Source organism: Pelodiscus sinensis, chromosome 7 (genome assembly GCF_049634645.1).
Source record: "Pelodiscus sinensis isolate JC-2024 chromosome 7, ASM4963464v1, whole genome shotgun sequence".
NCBI classification, from domain to species: Eukaryota; Metazoa; Chordata; order Testudines; family Trionychidae; genus Pelodiscus; species Pelodiscus sinensis.
Genome location: NC_134717.1, coordinates 41543247 through 41570843, shown reverse-complemented (window position 1 = coordinate 41570843; position 27597 = coordinate 41543247). Strand labels below are relative to the sequence as shown.

Here is a 27597-nt window from a genome sequence, read left to right as displayed (position 1 = left end):
TGCATTATGTCTTAAAGTCAGATGAAACAGTGCAGGAAGTTTGACTTGTGCAAACTTCCATCAGATGAGAATAGATGATTAAAGAATTTGTATTTATTTCCTGACTTTGTACTTACTGTCTCTGGATGTGTGTACAGATTTTAAAAAAAATATTTAACTAGAAATACGTCCCAAATAAGAGAGATATCATCAATGCATTCAGCCTCCAACCCACAAACAGAAAAATAAAAGAAATTTCACTGCACTCTGGAGTATAGACTACCTACTGAACCAGTGAGGGGGAAACTTCAGAGATTGAGGGCCTCCTATTTGAAACTATGCAATCAATCCCCTACATGTTCCTGTATAAGCACAGTTAGCTAAAAAGTGTATCAGTTGATCATACACAAGCCATACAGTTCTTTAAAAAGTACTAGTGGTACCCAGTATTGTCCCCAAGATATGAGCAAGTAAGCCAATCCACTCCTTACACCAAGATGCACTAATTAGATTAGCTACTACATTCTGTGTCACTTGTAGCCTTTGACTTGTCTTCAAGGGTAGTACTATAATAATCCAATATGGAGATGAAAGTGGCAAGATCCAAAGTAAAAAGACACGAAAAATGGCACCTCTACTCATTGCTGCCTAGTTGGATTCAGGGCATTTCCCTATTTATAGGGGCAGAATGCAGCATCTCCATATGGTTGTTCCTCCAGCTAAACAGCATGATCTCTTTTCCACTGAATTGAGTTTCAGCCTGCTTACTTTCATTCATATATATTATTTATATATATATATATATATATATATATATATACACACACACACTTCCTTCATCTTGGGAGGGCACTGGGAAATCAGACATGTCATCTTTTTGTTTCATTTAAAGAGATTTAGAGCTGTATGTAATCTACACAATGGTCACCCAGCCCAAAGTATCTTACATACATGTTGAAATGGGGGAAGGGCTGCATGCCAGAACTATAGAACTTCACAAAGTCTAAGGGTATGTCTACACTGCAGGGTTTTGTCAGAAAAACGGCCGTTTTCCAGCATTGGTAAACTTCTTTCTATGAGGAAGAAGCCTTTTTCTGAAAGGGCTCTTTCGGAAAAAGGCATGTGTGGACGGGGAAGAGGGAGTTCTTTCGAAAGAAGAGGAAAAAGCACAGGTGGCCATTCCACCCATAGTAATCACAACTTACATGTGAGATAGCGTCCATTCAGTGTGGATGCTATCTGTCAAAGAAGCAGATTGCTTTTTCCATGCGCTTTTGCTGTGTAGATGCTCTCTTTCGGAAGAAGTTTTTCAGAAGATCTCTTCCGGAAAAGCTTCTTCCGAAAGAAGCCTGCAATCTAGACATAGCCTGAGAGTAGCATTCCATAGTTGTGGTGTCTGCAATAACAGAGAACTGGACCAGATGACCCACTCTGATGTCCCTACGTTCCTATGTAATCCTTGAGGTAGGATGTGTGTCTGTATGATGGTAATTAGCTATCACTATTCTCTGGATTTTCTCTAGTGGGAAGAAACACTACAGGTGGCCCCCGACTTGCGACATGATTGGTTCTGGAGGAAGCATTGCAAGTCGGGGGCGTCGTAACTGAAGCCCACATTTATGGTAGGTGCTGTGAGCCGCCGTAAATGTGGGCCAAGGACATAAGTTGGAGATTTCTGGCCCCTTCCGCACTTACACAAATGAAAGTTATCAAAGATTTAACTGTAACTTCTGACTGCTGTCAGTTGCTAGCAGACCAATAACAGAGGTTAGCTTGATCTCTAAGAGCCTGAAACCCAGCTGAGAGGGACCGAGGGAATCCAAGGATTCCACGTATGTCAGAACTGCCTTGCCACCATTGCAATTACCTTGTCAATATAGGGCTGATTATAGAATTAGTATATGAAGTTATGTACTACCGCTAAGACTGAATTGTTTCATTTTTGTAGGGAAAGCCAAATGTGAATCAGAAGGCTGGAATGGCCAACTTCTTTTCTATTATCCTAAAGAACGAGTGAGCAACTGTTACAACCACTGGATCAGTTTCCAAGGAAGCCCAACTAAGAGCTCATTATAGTACTCTTAAATTTGTGCTTAGATGGACATTTTTGCTATACAATAAGAAAGCACTTATAAAATAGCCAGATTTAAGTACGTTACAACTTTTAGACTGATTCTGGTAGAGTGGAAATCTAGTTGTAGTCAGCAAGTGCCCACTAAATCTAAGCACAGTGAACATAAGGATTTGCATCCTACTGTGTTCAGGTACTACTAGTAACCCTCCTCGCCCATGCAAAACTTTGATTTTGTTACTCTAGTCTTAGATATAGCTTTATTCACAACTCACTCAGTCTTTGAAATTATTAGTCTACTACTTGCTGTGGAAGGAGTGTTTCTCCAAGGAACTGAAAATATTTCGGGGAGAGGAGCATTTTCAAAACAGACTAAATTGGTCAATGACCACTGGAGAGGGTGATGGGGGAGTAGGGAACTATTTTGTCTTAATGCATATGTTTGTTATCTGTGTTAACATCAAATGAAAGTCATATGCACATGGCAAGGAGAGAATGCAGCTATGGCAGCACAACATGAGGTATCAGTATATAAAATTATTTTTATCTTAATTGGCATTTGGTATTAAGATCTCAACAGCATAATTTTAAAATTATATTTTCAAGATGACCTGCCAAGCCTAACAAAAATTATTTCCAAATGAGTAATAAACCAAACAAATAAAATAGACAAAGATTACAATACATTTCTACATGACATAAAACAAATATTTTCCCTACAGCCCTTTCACTTACCTAACATGTTTCAGATTAAGATACATTCGTTATGTGAAATAGATAAACTAAGCAGGATACATGAAAACCATAAAAGTGCTTTATTTCAAAAGATAAGCAAAAACTATGTAGAGAAGAAGATGAGCATCTTCAAAAATAAATGATATTAAACATGGAGCATCTCCTTCATTATAATGCATTTAGAAACAAGAAGGCAGATGCTGAGCCTTCCCCCCTTCCTATTGAACTAGAATTCATTTATGTTCACTCTGATTTACTCAGAACAGCCCTAACTAGAGCACATTCTTCTTATTTGAGGCATGTTAACACCATTACTTTTTCTCTGATCGCTAAGGGAAGAAAAGCTGCAGCTGCTGCAGGAACAGACAGCATGCAGCCCTGCTCTGCTGTCACCCTGAGCTTTCACAATGAACAAGACAGAACACTGAGGCACATATGAGATCAACTGTTTCTGTATGTAGTCACCTGCCACAATAATTCTTTTAAAGGGATCTTCCAGATGAACTGAGCTTCTGTACTATAAATCAACATTTTTCTATTAGCTTGCAATATTTTGCAAGGGGTGAAGGGAGGAAATTTTCTGCCATTTCAGATCTGTTTCTCTGAGCTGGCGATTTAAATATTTTTAACTTGGAAACCTGAGAACTGTCATAATAGATCTGATCAATGATCTTTCTAGTTATATGGGGCTAGTGAGGGGGCTGAAGAGAAACCGTATAAATGCTGATAGTTAGGCTTAGCAGAATTCAATTCTGATTAAGCATTTTTTCAAAGTTTATTGATTTAAATTTTCATAGTTGCATGAAATTATCAGGGGTTTCAACATCACCTATCAAAATATACAGAATTAATATCCTTAAATCAACCCCCCTAAGTTCTTAAGCATCATTCTTCTTACTTTGCTCATCTGTAAAATATCATTGATAAAATAATTTATTGGTTTGAGTGTACATAATGAAATCTATATTTACCAACATATACCAATAAAATCAAATCCTTCCAAGTGGGGCTGATAGTCCAATATCTTGTTTCTGACAAGAGCCAGTGCCAGATGCTTCAAAGGAAGGTTCAATGGACCCCATGATAGACATTTATTAAATAGGTAGTTTGTGTGCACATAGTTATTTATATTGGCTCTCCACTGTATTTTCCCTCTTTCATTGTGAAGGGTTTTGGTGGTGAAAAGAAAATAGCATTCCTACTAGGAATGTTAAATGGCATTTAATCAGCTAATCGACAGAATTTCCATCAACTAGTCAATTAGTTGATAGGGGGGAAACTGCAGACCTCCAGCAGGGTTAGTTCCCTGGCCCCAGAGTCTCTTAATACATTTAAAAGGCTGAAGCACAGCTGGGGGGAAAGGGGAAGACACCAGGCACAACCCAGGAATCAGCTGATTCCCGGCTCATGCCTAATCCCCCGTTACACCTCTGCCTCCCCTGCGGAGATGGTGTGAAGAGAGGGGTGGAACGGGCTTTTAGGCCATCTCCCTTCAGCACTGGCTTCTGCTCCCTCTCTCTGATAAAGTCAGCAAAAGCAGGGGAAAGCAACTAGTTGAGTCACTAGTGGATATGCTTATCGGATAGTCAACTAATCACTTACATCGCTAATTCCTACTCCTTCAGCTTTGCCTCAAATTTAAGACTTGAAATCAAACAAGTGTGGTAATGGATAGCATCTTGAAAGCTATTCAAAGCAATATTAATATATTATTAATATTAATTATTAGTATTATGCTAATACTGCTTTGCATATTTTCAGAGGGGTAGCTGTTTTAGTCTGTAACTGGAAACCCCCCCAAAAAACCCCAAATAGTCATGTAGCACACCAGAGACTATAAAAAATGTAGATGGTATCATGAGCTTTTGTGGGCACAATCCACTTAATCAGATGAATGGAGTTACTTTGAATAATTAGTCTTCCATTTTCAACTATATCCTGAGATTTTTGGCTGCATGAGCCCAATAAGAGCCAATTCTCTGGTTAACAGCTGGTATAAACTCAACATCTGGATAAATGAAAATTAAGTACTTAAGTCTTTTTCTTTCCTGGTCACTGGTCTAGGACCAGTGCTTGGAATAACTTACTGGTCCAGAAAACACTTGTATTGTCTGCCTGTGTTCCTAGCCAGTGTAGAGTTATCAGATTTTAATATTTTATCATGCTATCTTTTTTGCCCCACTTAAAATCCAACAAAATCTTAGTGACCAGTGTCTTACAAATCAATAGCATAAGAGAATACCATAAAATCTCGAGTATAATGTGCACTTCCCCCCGCTGGTTTTTTAGGGTCAAAGCTGGGGTGCGCATTATACATAAGAGCTATTTTTAAAGTTTTAAACTCCTCCCCTCCATACAGAAACTTTCTGGCTGCAGTGTGGCGCGGGAGCCACTGCCCTGCCAGGCTCCTGGACAAGGCGAGGAGCCAGCTGCACTTCCAGGCTGCAGCGAGCGCCCTGGCTCGCTGCCTGCCCAGTGCTCCTTCAGGATGAGCCCGGGGGTCCCACGGCAGGCATGAGCTCAACGCAGCGTGCGGGCAGCTATTCAGGAAGGCAGGGGGCAGGTTTCAAACTCCGCCGCTGGCTCCCCGGGCTGCACTCGTGTTTCCTTGTAGCTTCAGATCTGGTTTAAGGATAACCAAATGTTGTGTTCCAGGTTAGTAGAGACCAAGAAATTCTGGACTTCAGAAACAGGTTACCTCCCGTTCTCCTGTACAATGGGGTGCGCATTATACATAGGAGTTCAGTTTTTTTCATTATGCTAAGATTCTAAAGTCAGGGTGCCCATTATACATAGGTACACGTTATACTTGAGATTTTACGGTATTTTGAGGTTTGAAATTCTCAGTTCAAAGCTTTCCAGTGGTCAGCTCACAACCATGTATTTCAACTCTAGCAGTTTGACACAGTGCTGAAATCACACCGGAACTAATAAAGGGAAAAAAGGTAGAATTTTAAAATATACAGCATAGAATTTAGCTAGCACTTTTCTTTCATAGATCTCCAAGTATTTTCAAAGAGGGGTAGGCATCATCACCTTCTTTCAAATGAAGAAATCATCAGAAAGATATATCTTGCCCTCAATTTATAGGCAGAGTTAAGAGTGGAAACCAGGTCTTCCTGTATTTATTTCTGACATTCTGAGTACATTTCCCAGACCTGAAGCAGAGCTCTGTATAAGCTCAAAAGCTTGTCTCTCTCACCAACAGAAGTTGACCCAATAAACCAGTAGTCTTCAAACTTTTTTTCTCCTGACCCAGTTGAAGAAAATTGTTAATGCCTGCTACCAAACGTAATTTGACTAAAGTGTGGACTTTGGGGTGGGGCTGAAAGCTTCAGCTTTGGGGATAGGTCAGGAGGACTAACCTCCAGCAGCTCCCAATCAGCAGTTCAATGGGGTTGCTAGGGCAGGCTTCCTGCCTGTCCTAGAAACGTGGGCCATGCTGCACCCCAATCTAGTCAATGGGAATGCAGAGCTACAGCTCAGGGCAGGAGCAGTGCATGGAGTCCTGTATGCTCTTCTCCCTTTGCCCCTCCAATCTCACCAAGAAGCCGAGCCTGCTTCTGGCCACTTCTGGGGTGTAGCGCAGTGCCAGGACAGGAAGGCAGCCTACCTTAGCATCCCCACTGATCACCCTGCAGCAGGGGTGGGCAAGAAGCTGCCAGCAGGCTGGATCCGGCCCAACAAGCCACCAGATCCAGCCCACTGCTGCCTCACCTGAACCTTTAGGCAGAGAACAGCTCACACTTTAAAAAGCCAATTGTTCTCCATTCCAGAGGGCTGGGGAGGGAGGCGGGAGACTTCTCCTGCTGTACCCACCCCCCAGGAAATCTCTTAGCTCCCATTGGCTAATCTCTCAATTTCCAGCCAATAGAATTTGTAGTGTAGGAAGCCTTTTCCCTCCCCCTCCCTCATGCCTGGAGCGGAGCCACATGGAGCAGTGTGCAGCCCAAATCTAGGAGTGGGCCCCCGTCAAAAATTATTGCCCACCCCTGCCCTGCAGCAACAAGACCCAGTGCCTGACATTGTGACCCACTGTTTGAAAACCGCTGCAATAAACAATATTACCTCTCCCACCTTGTGTGTCTACTGTCTGGGGATGAACATGGCTACCATGCTTCATACAACTTATGCTTAGTCCATTTTAATGTTTGGTATTGCATAATTATTCAGGGTAAGAAACAAATGCTGTTTACCTAGAAAAGCTGAAATTCTGAACTTTACCAACTAGTGTTCTTTACTAGCTGTGATAGAAAGGTTCAGTTTCAAATTGCTGGTGGGCCCTTATACTAGCAGTGATTTTGGCACTGATCCAGGACCTTGCTAAATCTCATTCCAGTGTAAGTTTCAGCCTCTGCAATGAACAAGATAAGTCACATCTACATTTTTGCATATATGTACTTACAAACATGCTTTCTAATTACTTACCTACTGTTCTGAGCGCTCAACAAACCTTGGCTAAAATGAGTTGCTTTTCCATTCTGTAAGCTAGTATGCAGATCAGAGCACATGTCCTCAATGAGCTGTTTGAAAGGTGTACTCACAGGCAGTGACAGTACTTCAATTGTTAGATTGACAAAAGATTGTTCTTGTAAATGAAAGGGAAAATGTGCCTGTTTTATATACATGATAGTATAGGGCAGGAGAGTGGAAGGGGGGGGGGGTCAGAGCAGGGGGTTGTGTGTCAGGAGCAGGCTGGGGATGCAGGAGTGAGAGCATGAAGTGGGAGGTGCAGGATTCAGTGCAGGGGACCCATGGGGGGGCAGCAAAGGTGTGTCTGTGTTTACCAAGACCAGCTGGGCAGCGAGGGTGGTGCTGTTGTGGTAGCCAGAGCTGCACTCTCCAACTGGTGGCTCCTCCTGCAGGGCTGGAGCTGAATGGGTTGGCCTTGCCTGCAACTTGACTTGGGGGTGGTGACAAAGATTGGAGGGCTGGCCCCAGCTTCCAGTGTGCACCCCATAGCCTGCATCCTGTCCAGGGGTGGAGGGGCAAGGGTCCAAGGCCTAGCCCCAGACTCCATCAGACCTCCAGCCTGTCTGCAGGAGGGAGGGGGAGAAGACAGGCTATGGGGGCTGCCCCCAACCTGCAGTGGCCTCCTGACCTTCTGCCTGTAGGTTGTTGGTAGGGGGCAGGATCTGGGGGTTAATCCAGATCTCCAGGGCCCTCCCACCACATGACCTACAGGCTGTTGGTGGGGCGAGGATCCTGGGCTGTCCCCAAACTCAACCCCCTCCCTATTTCCCCCATGCAGCATTTCTGGGGGGAGTAAGGCTCCAAGGCCCATCCCTAGCCTTCAGCCCCCCCTGCAATTTGTAGGCTGCCCATGGGTGTGGGGGAAAGGGAGACTCTCGGGCCTAATCTGGGCCTCCAGCCTCCCCCTACCACAGAGCCTGCAGGCAGTCTGCAAGGGACGATGAGGATCCAGTGCTGGGCCCAGTCACCAGTGGCTCCCTACGTATCCTGCCACCTGTCAGGGGAGGAGCAAGGCTTGGGGGGCTGACTGCATCCTGCAGCCTGTTGGGGAAGGGGAGAGCTGCAGCCAAGGGGAAACAAAGGTTTTGGGGCAGCAGGGCTACTTACTGGTGTGCTCGCAGGCAAGATGGTGGAGCCTCAGCCCTGCTGGCCACTTCTTTGGTGGTACGGCTGCCCCCAATGGGATAGATCTCCCCTGTAAGCTTGCTGCTCTCAGTAGCCACTCTCATATCACATCCCTCAGAACCACTCTTCCCTTTGCATGTTATGGAAAACTGTCCCAGGGCTCCTGGTTCTCCTGGCATAATCAAACTCTGACTTTGCTTTAAGTTAGGAGAAGAGGAAGCAACATAGCAAACTCAGTGGTCCTAGCTCTTACAATTTAGGATGAGTTCCTGAACAGACAGACGCACTCAAATATATAGTCTTCATAGTCTCCTGCCTAGGAATTTGCTTTAGATGCAGAGATTCAGCTACACAAACCTCTGTTCATATTACTACAGTGATTTATGCCTCCTCCTCTACCTTCACATCAGACATATTTCTTTCTTCATTCCTGAAACTATTTCCTAGTGACACTGTTGCATTTCTTTTGGTTTTCATTATTTGTTGTTTACCCAGAGGTGGTGTCCTCATCAGAGATGTCAGATAGGTACCACTCATGTCATAGCATAGTCTCAAAGCAGGTGGGAGAGTTTCCTTCTCTCATGCCTCTTAAAACTTCAAAAGCTTTCTTTCCAGAGCTGATGCAAAAAGGAACATGTTTTGAACTCCTTTCTTCTCTTTCTTTATTCCATACTTCAGCTGAATATTAGAAACTATATACTCTGCATACATACATTAAATAACCACCGCAGTACTTTTTCTAATCTCCTGATTGCTGGTATTGCTCTTGTTAGGACAAGTGAAAAAAGTTGACAGTTGTGTCGTCATCATTCTTGGTTTAGCTGTTTGTTGGGATTCAATATAAAATGCTGATGCACTTAGGCTAGTCATCCAAAATAGAAACCACCCTTCATCTCAGCTTGTGCTCTTTTGTACCTGGGTGTTCTACAGTCCTCTGCCACCCTTTCTTTATGTCAAACCGAGCTCATTTGATAGACAATGGATAGATGGCAACAGAAAGTAACATAGTTCCTAATAATTACTCTGCCACAGTTTCATGACCAGATACTCACATTTGGAGGGTCTTTGCTTTCTCTAAAGACTACAGGGCTACGTCTAGACTACATCCCTTTTTCGGAAAAGGGATGTAAATTAGACGTATCGCAATTGCTAATGAAGCGGGGATTTAAATCTCCCGCGCTTCATTAGCATAAAAATGGCTGCTGCTTTTTTCCGACACGGAGCTTTGTCAGAGAAAAGCGCCAGTCTAGATGCTGATGTTTCAAAAAAATAAAACCTTTTCTGAAAGATCCCTTATCCCTTATTTCAAGAGGGATAAGGGATCTTTCGGAAAAGGCGTTATTTTTCGAAAGATCAGCGTCTAGACTGGCACTTTTCTCCGACAAAGCTCCGTGCCGGAAAAAAGCGGCAGCCATTTTTATGCTAATGAAGCACGGGAGATTTAAATCCCTGCTTCATTAGCAATTGGAATACGTCTAATTTACATCCCTTTTCCGAAAAAGGGATGTAGTCTAGACGTAGCCCAGGGGTATAGGATTGGGTATTTGGGGGAGGGAAGAAAGGCAAGTTGTTCACCTATAAACCAGAATAGCTAAAAATCACTAGAGGAATTTAATTTTCCCTTCGAGATGGAGTCATAGAAAGTAAGGGAAGTTGAAAAGACAACCAACCAACCACCCAAAAAGCTCCTAGGCACTAGTGTTCTGCAGAGGCCAGGTTCCTTATTCCAGATAAATATGAGCTTCTAAATGTGGTTAGTGATGACTCTGCTGTGAGCAGTAGAGTTGTACTCAGAGACAGAGGTACCCTTTTGTGGTACTGTAGGGTTTGGGTATCCCATCCTTTAAGTATAGGCAGGTTCTCACAGACTTATTGGTCTGGGGGAAGGCGGGCAGAATAAGCTAAATGAGATTTTTAAGGATTGTCTCCCCCACTAGCAGTTTGCCTGCAATATCAGATGGGAAGGAGATCTGCAGGGACACAGGACTGGAACATTTTCTCAGATTTTGTTCCATATTCTTAATCTGTCAAACTTCTTCAGATTTGGGTGGGTATTGTTAACACTGACTCAGAAGAATCACACTCTGTACGACAGGATTTTGTACTTGCACTCACAAAAAAGTATTTTTTAAAGTTTGAATTAGTAAACAACACATTGTGCACAGGAAAAAAAATGTTATTCTTAAGGTTCTGTGGTAACCAGTTACCTGGAACATCGTGTTACAGCTGTAAAAGGCATAGTATTTATCTTAACACCTTCCTGGAGACCAAGACTAGCAACTAGACTTGTCCCAAGATCTTCAGCTTTCTTTTAGCTTCATGAAAGAGGAACAATTGATCATAGGAGGATCAGGCACTAGAAGTAGAATAAAATTATCTAAATGTTTTTGGGAGGTGGTTTTTAGTTTCCTCCTGGTCCTCTGAAGTTCTTGTGTTTAAGGACTATATTGTGCTTAAAAAAGAGCTTCTTTCCTGCTCTATTTTAGGCATTTATGTTGTCCTCCATTATTGCAGAGGAAACATGGAACTCTGAACTTGGCATAGCTCAGGTAGGCAGAGGAACTAGGCTTTTAAAATATTTAAAAAATGCACAGTTGCCATTAAATCTACCCATATAATCTGAAAATTATATTCTGTTTGTTTTACAAAAAGCTGTCCAAAAATTTGCCAACATTTTTACTGTTTTGAACATATTAGCTTCATTTCAAGTAAAAAATTTTTAGGTGACTGCACGTAACCTGTGGTCTGACAGTCTAGCAGCATTCTCACACACCACTACTAGCATAGGAGTGTGAAACTCAAAGTCTGTTCCATTAAGACTGTGCAATACTACGGACTACTGTGGGTCTGCACAGATGCAACAGAAAAAAATTTGACCCAGCAACTGGAACTGCATTAACTGAAGATGCAAGAGTCAAAATCCACTTTATTCTCCTATATCTGGTGTTCTCTCTTGTATTACTAGCAGGCATAACAAGTAATTTAAAAAGCCCTTTTACAGAAATTTGCAAGCAGATGGGGTGCTAAATAAATACAAGGAGCAGATAATGTTAAGTAAGGTGCTTTTACATAGCTTCTGGTCAGAAAAGAACTACATTTAAAGCCAAGTCGCTGTTACTGCAACTTTGAACTGGAAGAAGTTTGGCAACTTTTCAAGTTTTCCAATTTTTTTTGCTTTATTTTACTCCTTTGCTTCAAAGTATTTGTTCAGATTGAAGTTTGTCCTGGTAACAAGAGACTTGCACTGCTACGTGCATAAAAATTGTCTAGTAGCGATTAAAGACTACACCAGAAAGCAGCACTTAGATGCTTCTACAGCAAAGAACATCATATACAACTTCAGTTTCTTAACCAATGCTGTACCAACCTGAATGTTCAATTATAGTATTTCAAGTGCTGCAAACTCTCCTTTAAATCCTGTTTCAAGGAGAGATTTTTTAAAGTTTTACTTGGTCTTCCATTAAAGTGACCAAGTAATTTGGTTGTAGCCAGAATAGACAAGAAATACATGGAGAATTGTTAAAAAATAAAATCATTTAAATAAATTGTTAATGCTTATTCAATATATAACAAAAAGTTTCCATTAATATTTAATAATTCAAAAGATGAACAACTTCTTGGTTTAATTTATTCTGGAAAATTTAGATTAAATTTGTTTAAATAGAAATGTGCATTCAGAATCCTTCTAATTTTCTATAGAATGCTTGTCATTAAAGTGTCTGTTAGTAATTTGTCTATTAGTGTTTGTCTGTGAGCATTTATTTGACTGTGTGTTTGGCGCTTTGAAAAGAGAAGCAGTTGGAAAAGTGTGAATTGGGAATTCTTTGTTCCAGGTGGGCCTTCAGGGGCTGATTGGATTAGAGGCAAGGCTTTGAGCTAGGCCTTGCCAGCAGCCTTATAATAAGGCAGCCAGAGTAAATGCAGTGAGCAACGAACAGGGCATATCGGCCTGCGGGAAACCCCATAGCGTTTGGTGGCCTTTTTCTTGATTTTTTTTTCTCTTCTGACCTTCAAGGGGGCATTTAAAAACATCTGAGGAATTTCTGAAGGAAGACAAGTATGGATAGCGATAGGTCCGCTGCTGCTACCTGCAGCAGTTATTTGTCTTCCTCCCGGACGATAGTGTAGATGAAATCCCTTTTAAGTGCAAGCTGGTTGCAATTTTGGAAGAAAAAATTAGAGGACTTGAGGACCAAGTATCAACCCTACATTCCATCAGAGAAGATGAAGACTTCCTTGACATATGGCAGTATTTAATCCTGCAGGCATAGCAGGCTGAAGAACCAGTGAGGGCAGTACAGAACAAGGAGGGAAACTGGTAACCTCCAGGAGAAGAAAGCCAACTCAGTTATCTCCAATTCCACTAGAGGTAAGTAACCGCTTTCAGGCTCTCTCCACAGGCACTATGGTGGAGAATGCTTTAGAAGGGACCTCTCAGGGAAGAGATCAGGAGACATCATTTACCAGAAGGCATGGAATGATGACAGATCATGGTGGTTGGGGACTCTCTCCTAAGAGAGACGGAGTCATCCATCTACTGTCCAGACCTGGAATCTTGAGAAGTGTGCTGCTTACCAAGAGCTACAATTCAGGATGTGACCAAGAGTCTTCCAAAACTGATCAAACCTTCAGATTGCTACCCCTTCCTGCTTTTCCATGTAGGAACTAATGATACGGCCAAGAATGATCTTGAGATCACTGCAGATTATGTAGCGCTGGGAAGAAGGATCAAGAAATTTGAAGTGCAAGGAAATGTCTAGGTAGGGATTGTTGAATCGTGGAAATAAATGTGTGGTTGCGCAGGTGGTGTTGGTGATGGAGAGAGGGCTTTGGTTTCTTTGACCAGGATTATGTTCTGGGCACAAGGATGGTTATGAAGAGATGGGAATCACCTAACCAAGAGAGGAAAGAGTATCTTCATGGGCAGGCTTGCCAACCTATTGAGGAGGGCTTTAAATTAGGTTCATTGTGGGATGGTGACCTAAGCCCTGATGTAAGTAGGGAAGTGGAATACTGGGAAGAAACACAAGGAGCAAGGAGCAACAAAGAAGGACCCCTAATTCAAATGGAGAAGGCAGGGCAATCAACTAGTTATCTAAGTGTTTGTATACAAATGCAAGAAGCCTGAGAAACAAACAGGAAGAATTAGAAGCCCTGGCACAGTCAAAGAACTATGATTCGATTGGAATAATGGAGACTTGGTGGGATGACTCACATGACTAGAGCACTGTTATGGAAGGGTATAAACTGTTCAGGAAGAACAGGCAGGGGAGAAAAGGAGAAGGAGTGGCACTGTATGTAAGGGTATGTCTACACTGCATTCCTCTTTCAAGAGAGGAATGCAAATTTAGAGGAACGAAATTGCAAATGAAGCACGGATTAGAATTTCCCATAATTTCACATCCAGGTGTTATTTCAAAATACCCTATTTCGAAAAAAGAAACGCTGTCTAGACACGGTTATTTCGAAAGAAAACCCTTCTTTCAAAATTACCCTTAAACCTCATTTTATAAGGAGTAAGAGTAATTTTGAAAGAAGGGTTTTCTTTAGAAATAACCACGTCTAGACAGCGTTTCTTTTTCCAAAATAGCACCTGGACACGATTATGCAAATGAAGCGTGGGAAATTCTAATCTGAACTTCATTTGCAATTGTGTTCCTCTGTATTTGCATTCCTCTCTTGAAAGAGGAATGCAGTGTAGACATACCATAAGAGAGCAGTATGATTGCTCCGAGCTCCAGTGTATAGAGGGAGAAAAGCCTATTGAAAGTCTTAGGGTTAAGTTTAAAGACGGGATCAACAGAGGTGATGTTGAGGTTGGTGTCTGCCATAGACCAGTGGATCAGGTGGATGAGATAGACGAGGCTTTCTTCTGACAACTAAGGGAAGCTTCCAGATCACAGGCCCTGGTTCTCATGGGAGACTTTAATCACCATGACATCTGTTGAGAGACAAATACAGCAGGATACAGACAATCCAGGAAGGTTTTGGAGAATGTTGGGAATAACTTCTTGGTACAAGTGCTGAAGGAACCGACCAGGGGCAATGTGCAGCTTGACCTGCTGCTTACAAACAGGGAGGAACTAGTAGGGGAAGCAGATGTGGGTGGCAACCTGGGAAGCAGTGATCACGAGATGGTTGATTTCAGGATCATGACAAAAAGAAGAAACGAGTACAGCAAAATACACATCCTGGACTTCAGAAAAGCAGAGTTTGACTTTCTCAGAGAACTGATGGACAGGATCCCTTGGGATGCTAATATGAAGGGGGAAAGGAGTCCAGGAGAGCGGACAGTATTTTAAAGAAGCCTTACTGAAGGCACAGGAAGATGCCATCCCAATGCGCAACAAGAAAAGCAGATATGGAAGATGACCCGATTGGCAAGCTTAAACACAAAAAGGAAGCTTACAAGAAGTGGAAACTTGGACAGATGACTAGGGAGGAGTATAAATATATTGCTTGAGAATGCAGGAGAGTGATCAGGAAGGTAAAAGCACAATTGGAATTGTGGCTAGCAAGGGATGTGAAGTAACAAGAAAGCTTTCTACAGGCATGTTAGCAATAAGAGGGTGATCAGAGAGGGTGTAGGGCTAGATGAGGGAAAAGCTGAAGTACTCAATTTTTTTTTGCCTTTGTCTTCACAGACACGGTCAGCTCCCAGACTACTGCATTAGGCAACTCAGTATGGGAAAGGTGGGCAGCCCTCAGTGGAGAAAGAGCAGGTTAAGAACTATATAGAAAAGCTAAACATACACAAATCCATGGGTCTGGATTGAATGCATCCGAGGGTACTGAGGGAGTTAGCAAATGTCAGTTGGCAAGCTGGCTAGATTGTTGGGCCTAACAGGTAGTGATCAATGGATCAACATTGGGTTGGTGGTCGGTTTCAAGTGGAGTGTCCCAAGGATCGGTTCTAAGGCTGGTTTTCAACATCTTTATTAATTACCTGGATGAGGGGATGGATTACACCCTCAGCAAGTTTGCAGATTACACCAAGTGAGGGGAAGAGATAGATACATTGGAGGGCAGGGACAGGGTCCAGAGTGACCTAGACAAATTGGAGAATTGGGCCAAAAGAAATCTGATGAGGTTCAACAAGGACAAGTGCAGAGTCCAGCACGTGGGACAGAAGAATCCCAAGCACTACTACAGGCTGGGGACCAACTGGATAAGCAGCAGTTCAGCTGAAAAGGACTTGGGGATTCCAGTGAATGAGAAGCTGGATACGAGTCAACAGTGTGCCTTTGTAGCCAAGAAGCATAATGGCATGTTAGGTTGCATTAGGAGGAGCATTTCCAGCAGATCTAGAGAAATTCTTCTTCTTTATTCAGCATTAGTAAGGCCACATCTGGAGTATTGTGTACAATTCTGGGCCCCCCACTATGGAAAGGATGTGGATACATTGGAGAGGGTCTAACAAAGGCAACCAAAATGATTAGGGAGTTGGAGCACATGACCTGTGAGGGGAGGCTTATTTAGTCTGCAAAAGACAAGAGTGAGGGGGAGTTTGATAGCAGCCTTCAACTTCCTGAAGGGAGGTTCCAAAGAGGATGGAGAGAGGCTGTTCTCAGTAGTGACAGATGGAAGAACAAGGAGCAGTGGTTTCAAGTTACAGTGGGGGAGGTCTAGGTGGGATATTAGGAAAATCTATTTCACTGGGAGGATGGTGAAGCACTGGGTTACCTAGGGAGGTGGTGGAATCTCCATCCCTGGATGTTTCTAAGTCTCAGCTTGACAAAGCCCTGGCTGGGATGGTTTAGTTGGTCCTGCTATGGGCAGGGGGCTGGACTAGATGACCTCCTGAGGTCTCTTCCAGGCCTAGGATTCTATGATTGTCTTCTACTCCTTATCGGAATCAAATATAAACAAGGTCTAATTCAACATTTAATTACACAATTTCAGGTAGCACCTCCCCTGCCCCCCAATATCTGCAGTAGAAGCATAAACTTTTTACTTTCTCTCTCAGCATTTAAAAGAATCAAGACATTTAAAAATGAAAAAGTTAACTAGTGAAATTTCTATATATAATATGCTACCAAGTTCATAGCACCACAAGATAGGACTCCCATGACAATTTCATGGCAAAGCTGTACAAACTATGTTATCTCATCAATTCAAATCTGTCATGATGGATAAAAAACCACACCAATCCTTTTTAATAAATATCACATTTTAAAATTCAAATTGGATATATAACATTTAAATTACAGATTTATAAAATAAACTCACATGAAAACCTAAAATTATATTAATATTTTTGTAATTAATTTTAAGCAGCATATTAGCTACTGAAGTTTTAAAGAAAGTCAATAGCTAAACACCTGGAACCAGAGTTAGTTGAAGTGCTACACCAACATTTGACAGGAGAAGCTTCTTCAGGTAGAGCAGTGGTCCCCAATCTTTTGGGGCTGCTGGGCACGCAGGTGCGCCGGGAGCCCGGGACGCAAGAATGGCTTGGGCCGGCCCCGGTCACTTGGCGTGCGCACATAAATTCCCCAGTGGGCGCCATGGCGCTCACGGGCTCCGCGTTGGGGACCACTGAGGTAGAGAATATTTTCTTCACTTTTGTTGATTCAACTATTTTAGTAAAAATGCAAATTCATTCAAGTTAAGAAGCTGACTGGGAGATGACAAAAAAAGCAGGAAAACTTGTTTTCTTCTTTCCATCTGTGAAAAAAACCCATTCTAAATATGAGAGGATGAGACCCACTAATTCTAAAATCTTGATGGACCCAGTGACCAGAAATAATCAGGTCAATTCATTAAGCACAGAGATTACATCCCGAGATTAGTAAATCACTGTTAATGAAAAAAAAATTCATACGTTTTTTGAATAAAACTTTTGTGTATCCTGCACATTTGAGCCAGCTTTAATTAATATAAAAATGAAACTATTTTTGTGTATTTAATTTGAATTTCCATTCAAATAGAACTTGACACAAATCACAATTAAAAAATTAACATAGTAAATAAGAAAAGTACTATTAATTATTTTCTAACAATAAAAAAGTAAAAATTAAACCGGAATATTTTAAGTTTAGATACACTATGTACACATATTTAAGCAATGATGTATCCTCCTGGTTAGCAGAAAGAAGCACCATATTGAATGTAAAGGCTATATACTTAGTTGCAAACAGTGTTTTAATGGAGATCAAATTAGTGAAAGTCAACCTTTATGGAAAGTAAAAATGACAAATGCAGAACATGATTTAAATTGATTATTTAAATTATGATTAAAATCTGTATTATAAATTTCTTGGATTTCCATCAATCCACCCTGAAATCTATGAATCAGAGCAAGTCCACAGAGCCTCTCGGGCAGCATAAGAAATGCAAATTACACCATCTTGTACATTTCTGAGAGGACTATTAAGATTGACACGTGGAACTACTGCACAGAGGTTTGAGAGAGAACAGTTATGCAGAAAAGGGTGATTCACTCTGTCAGCCTTAAAGTTATTTCATTAACTTGAGGAATGTCGGTAGTTATAGTTTCTCCATGTGTTTTGAATGTTATTGCACCACAGATAGCTTGCAAGTGAAGTACACAACCATATTACGTGTTGTGAGTCTCCTATGAATCTACAAGATTGGCAAGTCATAAAGCAAAGCGAAGGGTGGTTTGTTAGCATCAACTGAACTTGAGTATTCTTGTCAACTCTAGAATCAAATCAATTTTTAAAGTTTTTTTCCCTTGCAAACTTTGCCAAAAAGTCCAACTATTAGAACCAAGTTGATGGCAAATCGGTAGTTTCTGAAAGCTGTGAGTTATGGGAGTTGGTTATGGGATTTCAGGTAAATACCATCACAAGAATGTGCAACATTATAAGTAATCTAAGATTACTGAAATGAGAAACTAAACATTCTAAGTTAAGACAATGGCTTAACAATGAAGAGTTTTAAAACTATTAAATACTTATGTTACTGTTTATCAGTAATTTTAACAGCAATTGCCTAGAGAGAATGACCATGAATCTCAGTTTTTGGGGCCAAATGTAAAATCCATTTATTCAATTTACCATTCCATCAATAACTCTTCTCTTACACACTATCGGACATCTTTCAATGTAAATACAATGAAACTTTTACTAAAAACACTACTATTCATGGTTATTCTTATAGGAAAAAGAAGATAGTTATATGGCCCTCATCACTATATGATTTGAGCACATTCTAATTGAATAATATTAAAATCCTATGTATTCACGGTGATCAGTAGAGGGCAGGAGAATGAAAAAAAATTTTATTAAGATTTTCTACTAGTTAACTCCAACATTTCACTTTTAAAAATAAAATCAAATTATTTCAACTTACCTTATGAACAACTGACCTATTTTAGAAGTTGCTAGCAAGCTCAATACTCTAGGCTACAGTTAGTCCAAACTGCTTCATCTGAAGCTTCACCAACCAATGTAAGCATCTGAATAAAACTGTACAGAAGACCCAAAAACTTGCAGTGTTAGTGCATCTCTGAATCTAATTCTTGTTTATTTAAGCAATAAGTGCCCCAAAGCCTAAATACAACCATTTTTAAATCTACAACACAAAAATAGAAAATATTCAAAATGCACAGAAAAACAAAGGAAAAGTCATCTTAAATGTGATTAAAACGTCACATGAGATTTTGCAATTAAGTAGCAATTATGGATGTGCTTCACAACACAATGTATAGAAATCTGCAAGTCTCCTGTACAGAAAGGTAGAATTCTCATGCTTGAGCAAGTCGTTCTAGGACCCTTCGGTAATCTGAAACAAGTTGCTGGAAGCTCTCTTCTAACTGTTCGTGCTGCATATTTAGGTCTATTTGATTCAACTGGTTTGTCAACTCCTCTGGTCTCAGACATCTTCTCATCTTGGCAAGTTCTCTTTGCTTTTTCTAAACAATTAAATAGGTTTACACACATCATTATCTTTCTTGGTACATTTGTATTTTTAAAACGAATAGCAATCGAATCTTGAAGATATAATTAAAAGAAAGTGGTATCTAGATTTTTTTCCTTGAAGCTAAGAAACTTGTAGCAGTATTACTCATTTGTTCTCTATGAGACACAGATTAACTTTTAGTACTTCAACCACTCTTCTTCCGGTATTTAGAAAACAACCCAAGAATAAAGGTATGTCTACACTACCAAGTTTGTCATAAAAAACTGCCTTTTGGCGACAAAACAGTGAGCATTCCCAGTGCAATGTGTGACTTGTTCAAGAAAATTACCAGTTTTGGCAACAAAACATTTCCATCTCTAGAAGAGACTTTTCTTTTTCCTTCTCCCTCTGTCGTCAATGAAGGGCCAAAGTAGACTTTGCTGTTTGTTTTGTCGACAGAACTGACTTCCACCAGTATCCCACAATGCCTATCCTGATGGCTCAGCTCAGTGTTTTGATCTCTGCTGCTGTGAAGACATGCATCCCCTTTCAAAGCTCCAGAGAAGACAGCTGAGTGAGCTGCTTCATTTGGGGAACAAAGAGCAAATTATTGGAAAGCTCCCGTTTTGCCCTACACTAGAAACACAGCTGCAGGCAGACTGCTGCTGCAGGGGAGGGAGACAATGTTTTTTGCTCTGACATTCCTCAGCAAAGGGAGCTCACAGAGCTACTCAGAATACCCTCCCAGAAGTTCAGGATACAGTGGGAGAACTCTGAGGGAATCCAAGGTGCGCAGGGATCAGCTCTGCATTCCCATGACATTGCACTGAACGATACATCCCCACATGCATTGCTCAGACTGTCGATGATGGTGTTCCCAATATGGACATGATCAGTCGACAGATGGAGCAAGTGCCAACATACTCTGGTGAGTTTTGATGACTTTCGGGTGTCAACATAAGTTTTATCAACAAAACTTGGTAGTGTAAAGATAAATAAGGAAGGTGTAATAAATATACCTCAGGGCAAAAAAATCATATGTGGATTATCAATATTTGGGAGCAGTAGTGAAACAGATCTACCCACACAAACACGAACAGAGAATGATATGTGTTTCTACTAGGTCACTTGTTGCACAATATAACAGACAACTCCTCCAATGTTTCCTCACAAATTGGTAACCTTTTCCACATAGTCCCCCACCCCCTGGTTACCCATCAATAAATTATACCTAATATACTACCCAATCTCAGTCCTCCAATTTGTATGGAATTTAAAATATTAATTCAATATAGTATGGAACTAAATTCTGCAATGCTGATGTCCCCAGTCAGGAAATTCAAGGAAACAAAGGAATTGCTATAGATGTACAATACTCTTGCCAGCAAGTTAAGGGACTATGGATTGGATAAATGGATGGTAAGATGGATAGAAAGCTGTCTAGAATGCTGGGCCCAGCGGGTAGTGATCAACAGCTTGATGTCAGGATGGCGGTCGGTTTCTAGCGGAGTGCCCCAAGGTTCGGTTCTGGGACCGGTTTTGTTCAGTATCTTTATTAATGACCTGGATGAGGGGATGGATTGCACCCTCAGCAAGTTTGCAGATGACACTAAGCTAGGGGGGGAGGTAGATACGCTTGAGGGCAGAGATAGGGTCCAGAGTGACATAGACAAATTGGAGGATTGGGCCACAAGAAATCTGATGAGGTTCAAAAAGAACAATGCAGAGTCCTGCACTTGGGACGGAAGAATCCCAAGCATTGTTACAGGCTGGGGACCAACCAGCTAAGCAGTAGTTCTGCAGAAAAGGACCTGGGGGTTACAGTGAATGAGGAGCTGGATATGAGTCAACAGTGTGCCCTTGTAGCCAAGAAGGCTAATGGCATATTAGGTTGCATTAAGAGGAGCATTGCCAGCAGATCTAGAGATGGCATTATTCCCCTTTATTAGGCTCTGTTGAGGCCACATCTGGAGTATTGTGTCCAGTTCTGGGGCCCCCCGCTACAAAAAAAGATGTGGACACATTGGAGAGGGTCCAGTGGAGGGCAACCAAAATGATTAGGGGGCTGGAGCATATGACCTATGAGGAGAGGCTGAGGGAGTTGGGTCTGTTTAGTCTGCAGAAGTGAAGAGTGAGGGGGGATTTGATAGCAGCCTTCAACTTCCTGAAGGGAGCTTCCAAAGAGGATGGAGAAAGGCTGTTCTCAGTGGTGATAGATGGCAGAACAAGGAGCAATGGTTTCAAGTTGCGGTGGGAGAGGTCCAGGTTGGATATTAGGAAAAACTATTTCACTAGGAGAGTGGTGAAGCACTGGAATTGGTTACCTAGGGAAGTAGTGGACTCCATCCCTAGAGGTGTTTAAGTCACAGCTTGACAAAGCCCTGGCTTGGTTAATTTAGTTGGGATTGGTCCTGCCTAGAGCAGAGGGCTGGACTTGATGACCTTCTGAGGTCTTTTCCACCTTTATGATTCTATGTAATCTAGTAGACTTTGGCCAAAGCAGTATGTTTCAGAGTAAGTGATAATGCCTCACAAATTGACCTAATTTATGCCCCCCGATGGTCAGTTTGTGCTCTAAGCCAAGAGAGTGTTCCCAAATATTTTTGGTTTTTGAATGGCCTTTTGGTTTTCAAACTATAGATAATATTCCTATTAATAGCTTCCTTTTCCTTTTACGAATATTAGTTAGTAAATGTCTAAAGGCTACCAAGAGAGTCTATTTACACAGGTTAATTTTATGTTGTGAAAAAATATTACATTTTAATTTAGAGGGGCCTCTAGTTCTTGTATTATAGGTAAGCATAAAAGGGAGCACTCAGTTGACTCACACTAGACTACTTGCTCTTTTACATATATCTCCTTTCTTTTACTTTCCCCAACTTAATAGAAAAATATTAAAGAAAAGGAATTCTTTGGGCTGACCTCAAGATAAATAGCCTGGAATAATGAGATGAAAATGAGCAATGGAAACTATAGGCTGAATAGCAAGAAAAATTAAAGGTCTGGAACAGTTTCCCAAATAAAAATCCACATCACTTGTGTTATTGAAAAACTAGACTGGACAAAGCACTCTTTAATAGATCAAGAACAGTCCAGTATCAGCAGGGAGAATGAACAAAGTGACCCCCCTCCATTTTCCTGGTTCTGACTTCTAATTCGGCTTTTTATTCTCGCCTTGTATGGAGATCCTAAACTATATTCTCGCTGCCCCTCTCTGGACCTTTCCATTTATGTCTGGGTGATGAAGACGAAATCTGAACATAGTATTAAGAGTGATTATGTATTAATAAATATATATAGGAATGATTTCTACCCTATTTTTAAGAACAGTCTAACATTATTTAAGCACAACTGTGCAATAAGAGTTCTTTGAGCAGTACACAGGTTACCTAAGTCTGTTTCTTGATATGTCAACTAAGGGCAGATCAGCAGTAAGGGGAAAAGTCAATTTAAGCTATGCTACTAACTCAAAGTGTGTAACTCATGTCAGCATAGCTTAGATCAACTTACTCTGGGGTTCACATTGTTCTGGGTCAGCACGAGAAACTCTCCCATTGAATCAACTTAATCTTCTCATTTCCATGGAGCATCAGAGTTGATGGGAGAACAATTGGTGGTCAATGCAGTGGATCTTCACTAGACTTGCTAAATTGACTCCAGCAGATCTATTGCTACAGCATGGATCAACCAAGTAGTGAAGTCTCACCATAATTCACAACCCTGTAGCATATAAGAACATTATTGTTTCTTTCAGTGTGCTTTATCCTATGAATGAATGACTACTTTGTACTTCATCAAAAGTTGCCCAGTTCCTTAATTTTGTTTGCTTCTTTCCAAGTTCTTCAAGTCCTTTCTAGTTTTGACTCAGGTCATCTCCAAATGTTACTATGTAACTATTACTCCTGCATTTCTTCCACTATTGTCCCCATTTGTTTAAAATTAAACAGGCACCACCACTAGTCCTAGTCATGATATCTGTTCTTATTAACTTCTTTATCAAGACTTAGCTATATATTTTCCCATTTCAATGAGTTCTAAATTTGTAATAGGGCTTTATCTCTTTCATAGTGGTTATCACATTTTCTTACTGTGCCTTGGGGACAGTCTTTATCAGAAAATTCTTTGAAATAAGTATTACAGTGCCAGTTTTTGCTGTCACTGAGAAGTTACTAGTGCTCTTACTCTATATGAAAAGGAACAGTAAGAAAGCTTAGTTTCTTGAACTTTCCAGCTAAATGATCTTCTCCCAGCCTATCCTAACAGAAATAAATTACAAGTTTGTCATATTCATCAGCTCTGTCTCCTGTGTGTCACAGTTGGCTATGTAAGTCGGTCTAAAGTGGTACAGCTTGGACATTATCTTTTTATGCAGCTACTCTGATCTTCTTGGTAAAAAGTTTTACAGACTAAAAGCTCTTACTAGGAAGCAATAACTGGAGGGACTAAGTTTAATTCAGTGTTGGGAAAAAAGGTAATCACCATTTTGATCAGCTGAGCTCAAACATAATAGTGATGTCAAAGGCATTCTTTCTGAGTAGGCTGTAAATGTAGCTGTACAAAGTCCTGACTATATTACTCGTAGTGAGGACTGACATATATATTGTGTTCAGTACATGGCATGTTAATATTTGTGCTACCTGGCATTTGTTGTTCCAGTGGAACAGCACCATTATTCACTTCTTTTCTTCTTTGTATTTCCTCCCTATTACCCCCAACACTTTTACTTCTGGGATGGGAATAATTGTGTTTGTTAATGGAACAGATTGCTAGTACCACATGCTCCTTGTGCTGACTACTTCCTCCAAAATACTCTTCCAGACATTTTCCAATTTTATATTCCACTCTTGTTTTTAAGATGCAATTGGTCAGATGCTCTGACTAATAAAGAGAAAAACTATATGCATCAAGGCAAGAGTCCCTGCAACAGTTTGACTCCATTGTGCTTCCATGATTACTTTCCCACTGCACCGTCACTAGAAAAGTATGATTTTCTCTTACCCTCCCTTATACATTTTTTCTTGCAGCTTTCTCTGTATCTTGTCAAGCTATGATTTTTGTTCATTGCTTTCATCCTATTTTGTGGGGCTGGAAAGAACTGAATCAGTACACCTTAACATTCTACAGTATCTAATGATCCACCATTTGGGTCATAGCAATGTTCTCACACATTTTTCATAAAGTAAGTAGCTGCTGCAGTACACTGTTAGAATATTAATGAGTGCACATATCATGCTTCCACAGCTCAGCATCCTGCTGTCCAATATGAAAATACCAAGAACAAGCACTTATTGCTGTTCTTGTCTTTTGCTCTGCGCTAAATGGAATATATCAATTAGCAATTTTCTTCTAATCAAACATGTAGTTAAAAATATAAATGCTACCAGAAGTGGAAGTATGGAAATGTCAGCTATTTAAACGTTCATGTCTGCAGTTCAAGTTTGGTCAGTCTTCATGAGCCAAAATTTCTATGCTAGCCCACAACAGCTCCTTCTAAGGGCTGAGAAGTCAGAGATAGCCATTCTATATAGAAGTTTCACGCAAGAAAAACATGTTTTGTTGAAAGCAAGTTATTTAGAATTGCAATGCTTTTAAAAGATATGCTCAGTGTCTTTATCTCCCCATTTGTGTGCATATGCACTTCTCATTTCTGCTTCAGCCAGGACCATTGCTTTGTCTCTCAACCTCAGTACCACCACAGGTACTTGTACAACAATAGTATCTAGCTGAAAAGAAGGCATTCATGCATCACCAGCACTACAATCATCCTACATGCCTGGTACATTAGCAATGAATCACTCTTTGTGATGTCTATGTAATTATACTATCTCTGGTAAAACAGAGAAGAGACATTCTTAAGCAATTTCAGTCCCAAAGCCAGTCTCAAAGTAAAAGCCTTTTTCTATAGACTAATTTTTTTTTACACTATTGTTTTTACACTAATTTTCAAGAAAGGAGAGAAAGCTAATTATATGATGGATTGTAGAGCCATTCAAATAAAGATGGGCTGCCATCCCATGAGAATTTTTACCATTTCAGGAACTCTTCCCATCCCAAATCAGGATAAAAAGTCAGAACCTTGAAAATTTCTGTGAACCAAAACTTCAGAAAAAGTCAGAACAGAACAAATGAAACATTTTCATAATTTTGAAATGTTCTGTTTTGTTTTAAATATTTACATTACTATAAGAAAGTCATTTTGAACAGAAAAATTGAACTTTAATTTCAAAACCATCAAAATGAGGCTTCAACATTCAATTTTCAGAACATTTGAAATGGGAAATTCATCGAAACCATCTCTTTCCTACAAACAGTTTATGTTTTAACAAACCGGCATTTTCTGATGAAAAATGTTTAGTTGAAAATATCCAGTCCTGCTACAGTTTCAAGTAATCTTTTCTTTTTTCCAGAAAGAAGGAAGGAAGGAAGGCAGGCAGGTGCCCATTTCCAATCAGCAGTTCAGTCACCAGTATAATTGTTAATTTTTTTCCAGTCTTGCTCTTTGCACTATTCTTTGCAACCTCCAAGAAGCTGCTATGTAAAAAAAAAAACCAACAACCAATCTCCCTTCACACTGATGTATCCAATTTATTTGAAAGTTATTTAATTGGAACAGTGTCACCTATGAATTCTTAAAAACAATTAGTTTTTCAGAAATGCGGGGAGGTACCTTTAAAGTCTAGCTGTACTTTGAAATAGTGACTTTGTTCAAGTGGCAGCATGAGGTTCTACGTTATTTGCAAGTTATTTTAAAGATCAAATTTATTCAGGTTTTTATATTTTTTATAAGCTGCCAAATTGGGATATTACAGCAAAAGTTAAAGTGTTTCTTTCTCATGGTCACCTGTAAGATTCTGCATACTCAATTCTACCCTCACTTACACCTCTTCAGCCAGTTACACCTGTTCAATCCCATTACATTCACTGGCATTACACATTACGTTCACTGGCATTACACCAGTGTGGACTGAAAATGAATGTGTAATGTGACATTTTTGTTCCTTACTTGCGAGATGGTAGTTCCCTACCAATAAAAACCCAGTACAGTCCATAGCGTTGTCACAAAAACAATTCTCTAGAAGACCACAGACACCAATTTCCAGTCTATAAAGGAAAAAGGTGCTTCAACATACTCCCACTAGATATTTCAAAACCTTAAGCAAAGCATATCCACATCTAACAGTAAGTGCCCAGCAATAGCAATCAATAACAACTTCCAGGAGAGAATAAAATAATTGGTGTCACGGGGAGATGATCAATGTATAGTGAAAGGAACTGTTCCATTCTCATACTATCATCAATCTACCAGTCCTGGCCCAAATGGAAATTAAACAGCAAAGAAAAGAATACAGGAACAAGAAAAGGATAATCTTGCAGGACCAAGTAATAGAAAGCAACATCTAACAAGACTACAATATCAGTTTTGTAATGCTTAATAAAATCAGCAAAAACAGCCAGGTCCATCACAAAAATCTTCTAAGATGCTGTTTCTGAAGCTATCATGGACATAGTTGGCTGATTTTGGAAGTGCAAGTTTTCCTGCTGATTCTGAGACCCAAACAGAAGCAGAACAAACTCATCCTGCTACACTGATCTTGATGCTTTGAGGCTTTTCATGATCACTATTCAAAATGAAAAAGACAATTCTATCTGCAGAAAGATTTCTGTTCTGTCTGGAGAGTATTTTTAGCTTCTTAACATTCAGAAGGTGATGGTGAATCTCCAAAGGGCAACATAGATAGTACGAACATAAGCCTTTGTGTACGATCAAAGCCCTTGGAAGCAGGGGAGAAATGGGATAACAAACCTACAAGGCCTTGGCAAAGGCTTTTTAAAATAATATTAGGGTTAGTGTGAAAGGGGCCACACTAGGCTGCAAGTACAGAAGAATTCAGTGGTAAATCTTAGTTTTATCATCTCATACAGATATCAGGATAATTCTCCCACACCCCTTGAATAGGCAAGAGTCCAACAGGTTCAGCTTCTTCGGGTGAGATATTTTAATCTAAAATGCTCAGTGGATTTCAATGGGGTTAAAATACTTTGAAAATATTAGGCTGAGTCCCCAGCTTAGAGATAAGCACCTCTGGTTTGGATGCCTGATTAAGCCCAAATCAGGAGATCTCTGATTACTGGGGAGCTTTAAGAGAGCTTGCCGTAACATATTAAGATCCTGTTCAGGCCAATTTTCATGGCAACTCTGACTAATAATGGTGGATGAGATGAAGGCACAGGACTCCCATTTGAAAGAAAAGGTGACCATCTTCCAAACAGATTTCAATCTGTGCTGAGAGTAATAACAAGAACCTCACTTTCGTAGAGTAAGTTGCATCTTGGGGACTCCAGAGATG

General features: G+C 40.6%; 1 protein-coding gene and 1 long non-coding RNA gene across 3 annotated transcripts in view; one reads left to right on the top strand and one right to left on the bottom strand.

Annotated features, from left to right (window-relative positions):
- LOC142830192 (uncharacterized) overlaps positions 1–27597 on the top strand; it is a 52447-nt gene that overhangs the window by 12458 nt on the left and 12392 nt on the right. The window lies entirely within an intron of this gene.
- HAT1 (histone acetyltransferase 1) overlaps positions 18844–27597 on the bottom strand; it is a 63999-nt gene continuing 55245 nt past the window's right edge. For both annotated transcript variants that reach the window (XM_075933628.1, XM_006138972.4), the window contains exon 11: positions 18844–19262. In XM_075933628.1, coding sequence (XP_075789743.1) covers positions 19095–19262 — 168 coding nt within the window. In that variant the 3' untranslated portion in view covers positions 18844–19094. The remainder of the gene's footprint in view (positions 19263–27597) is intronic.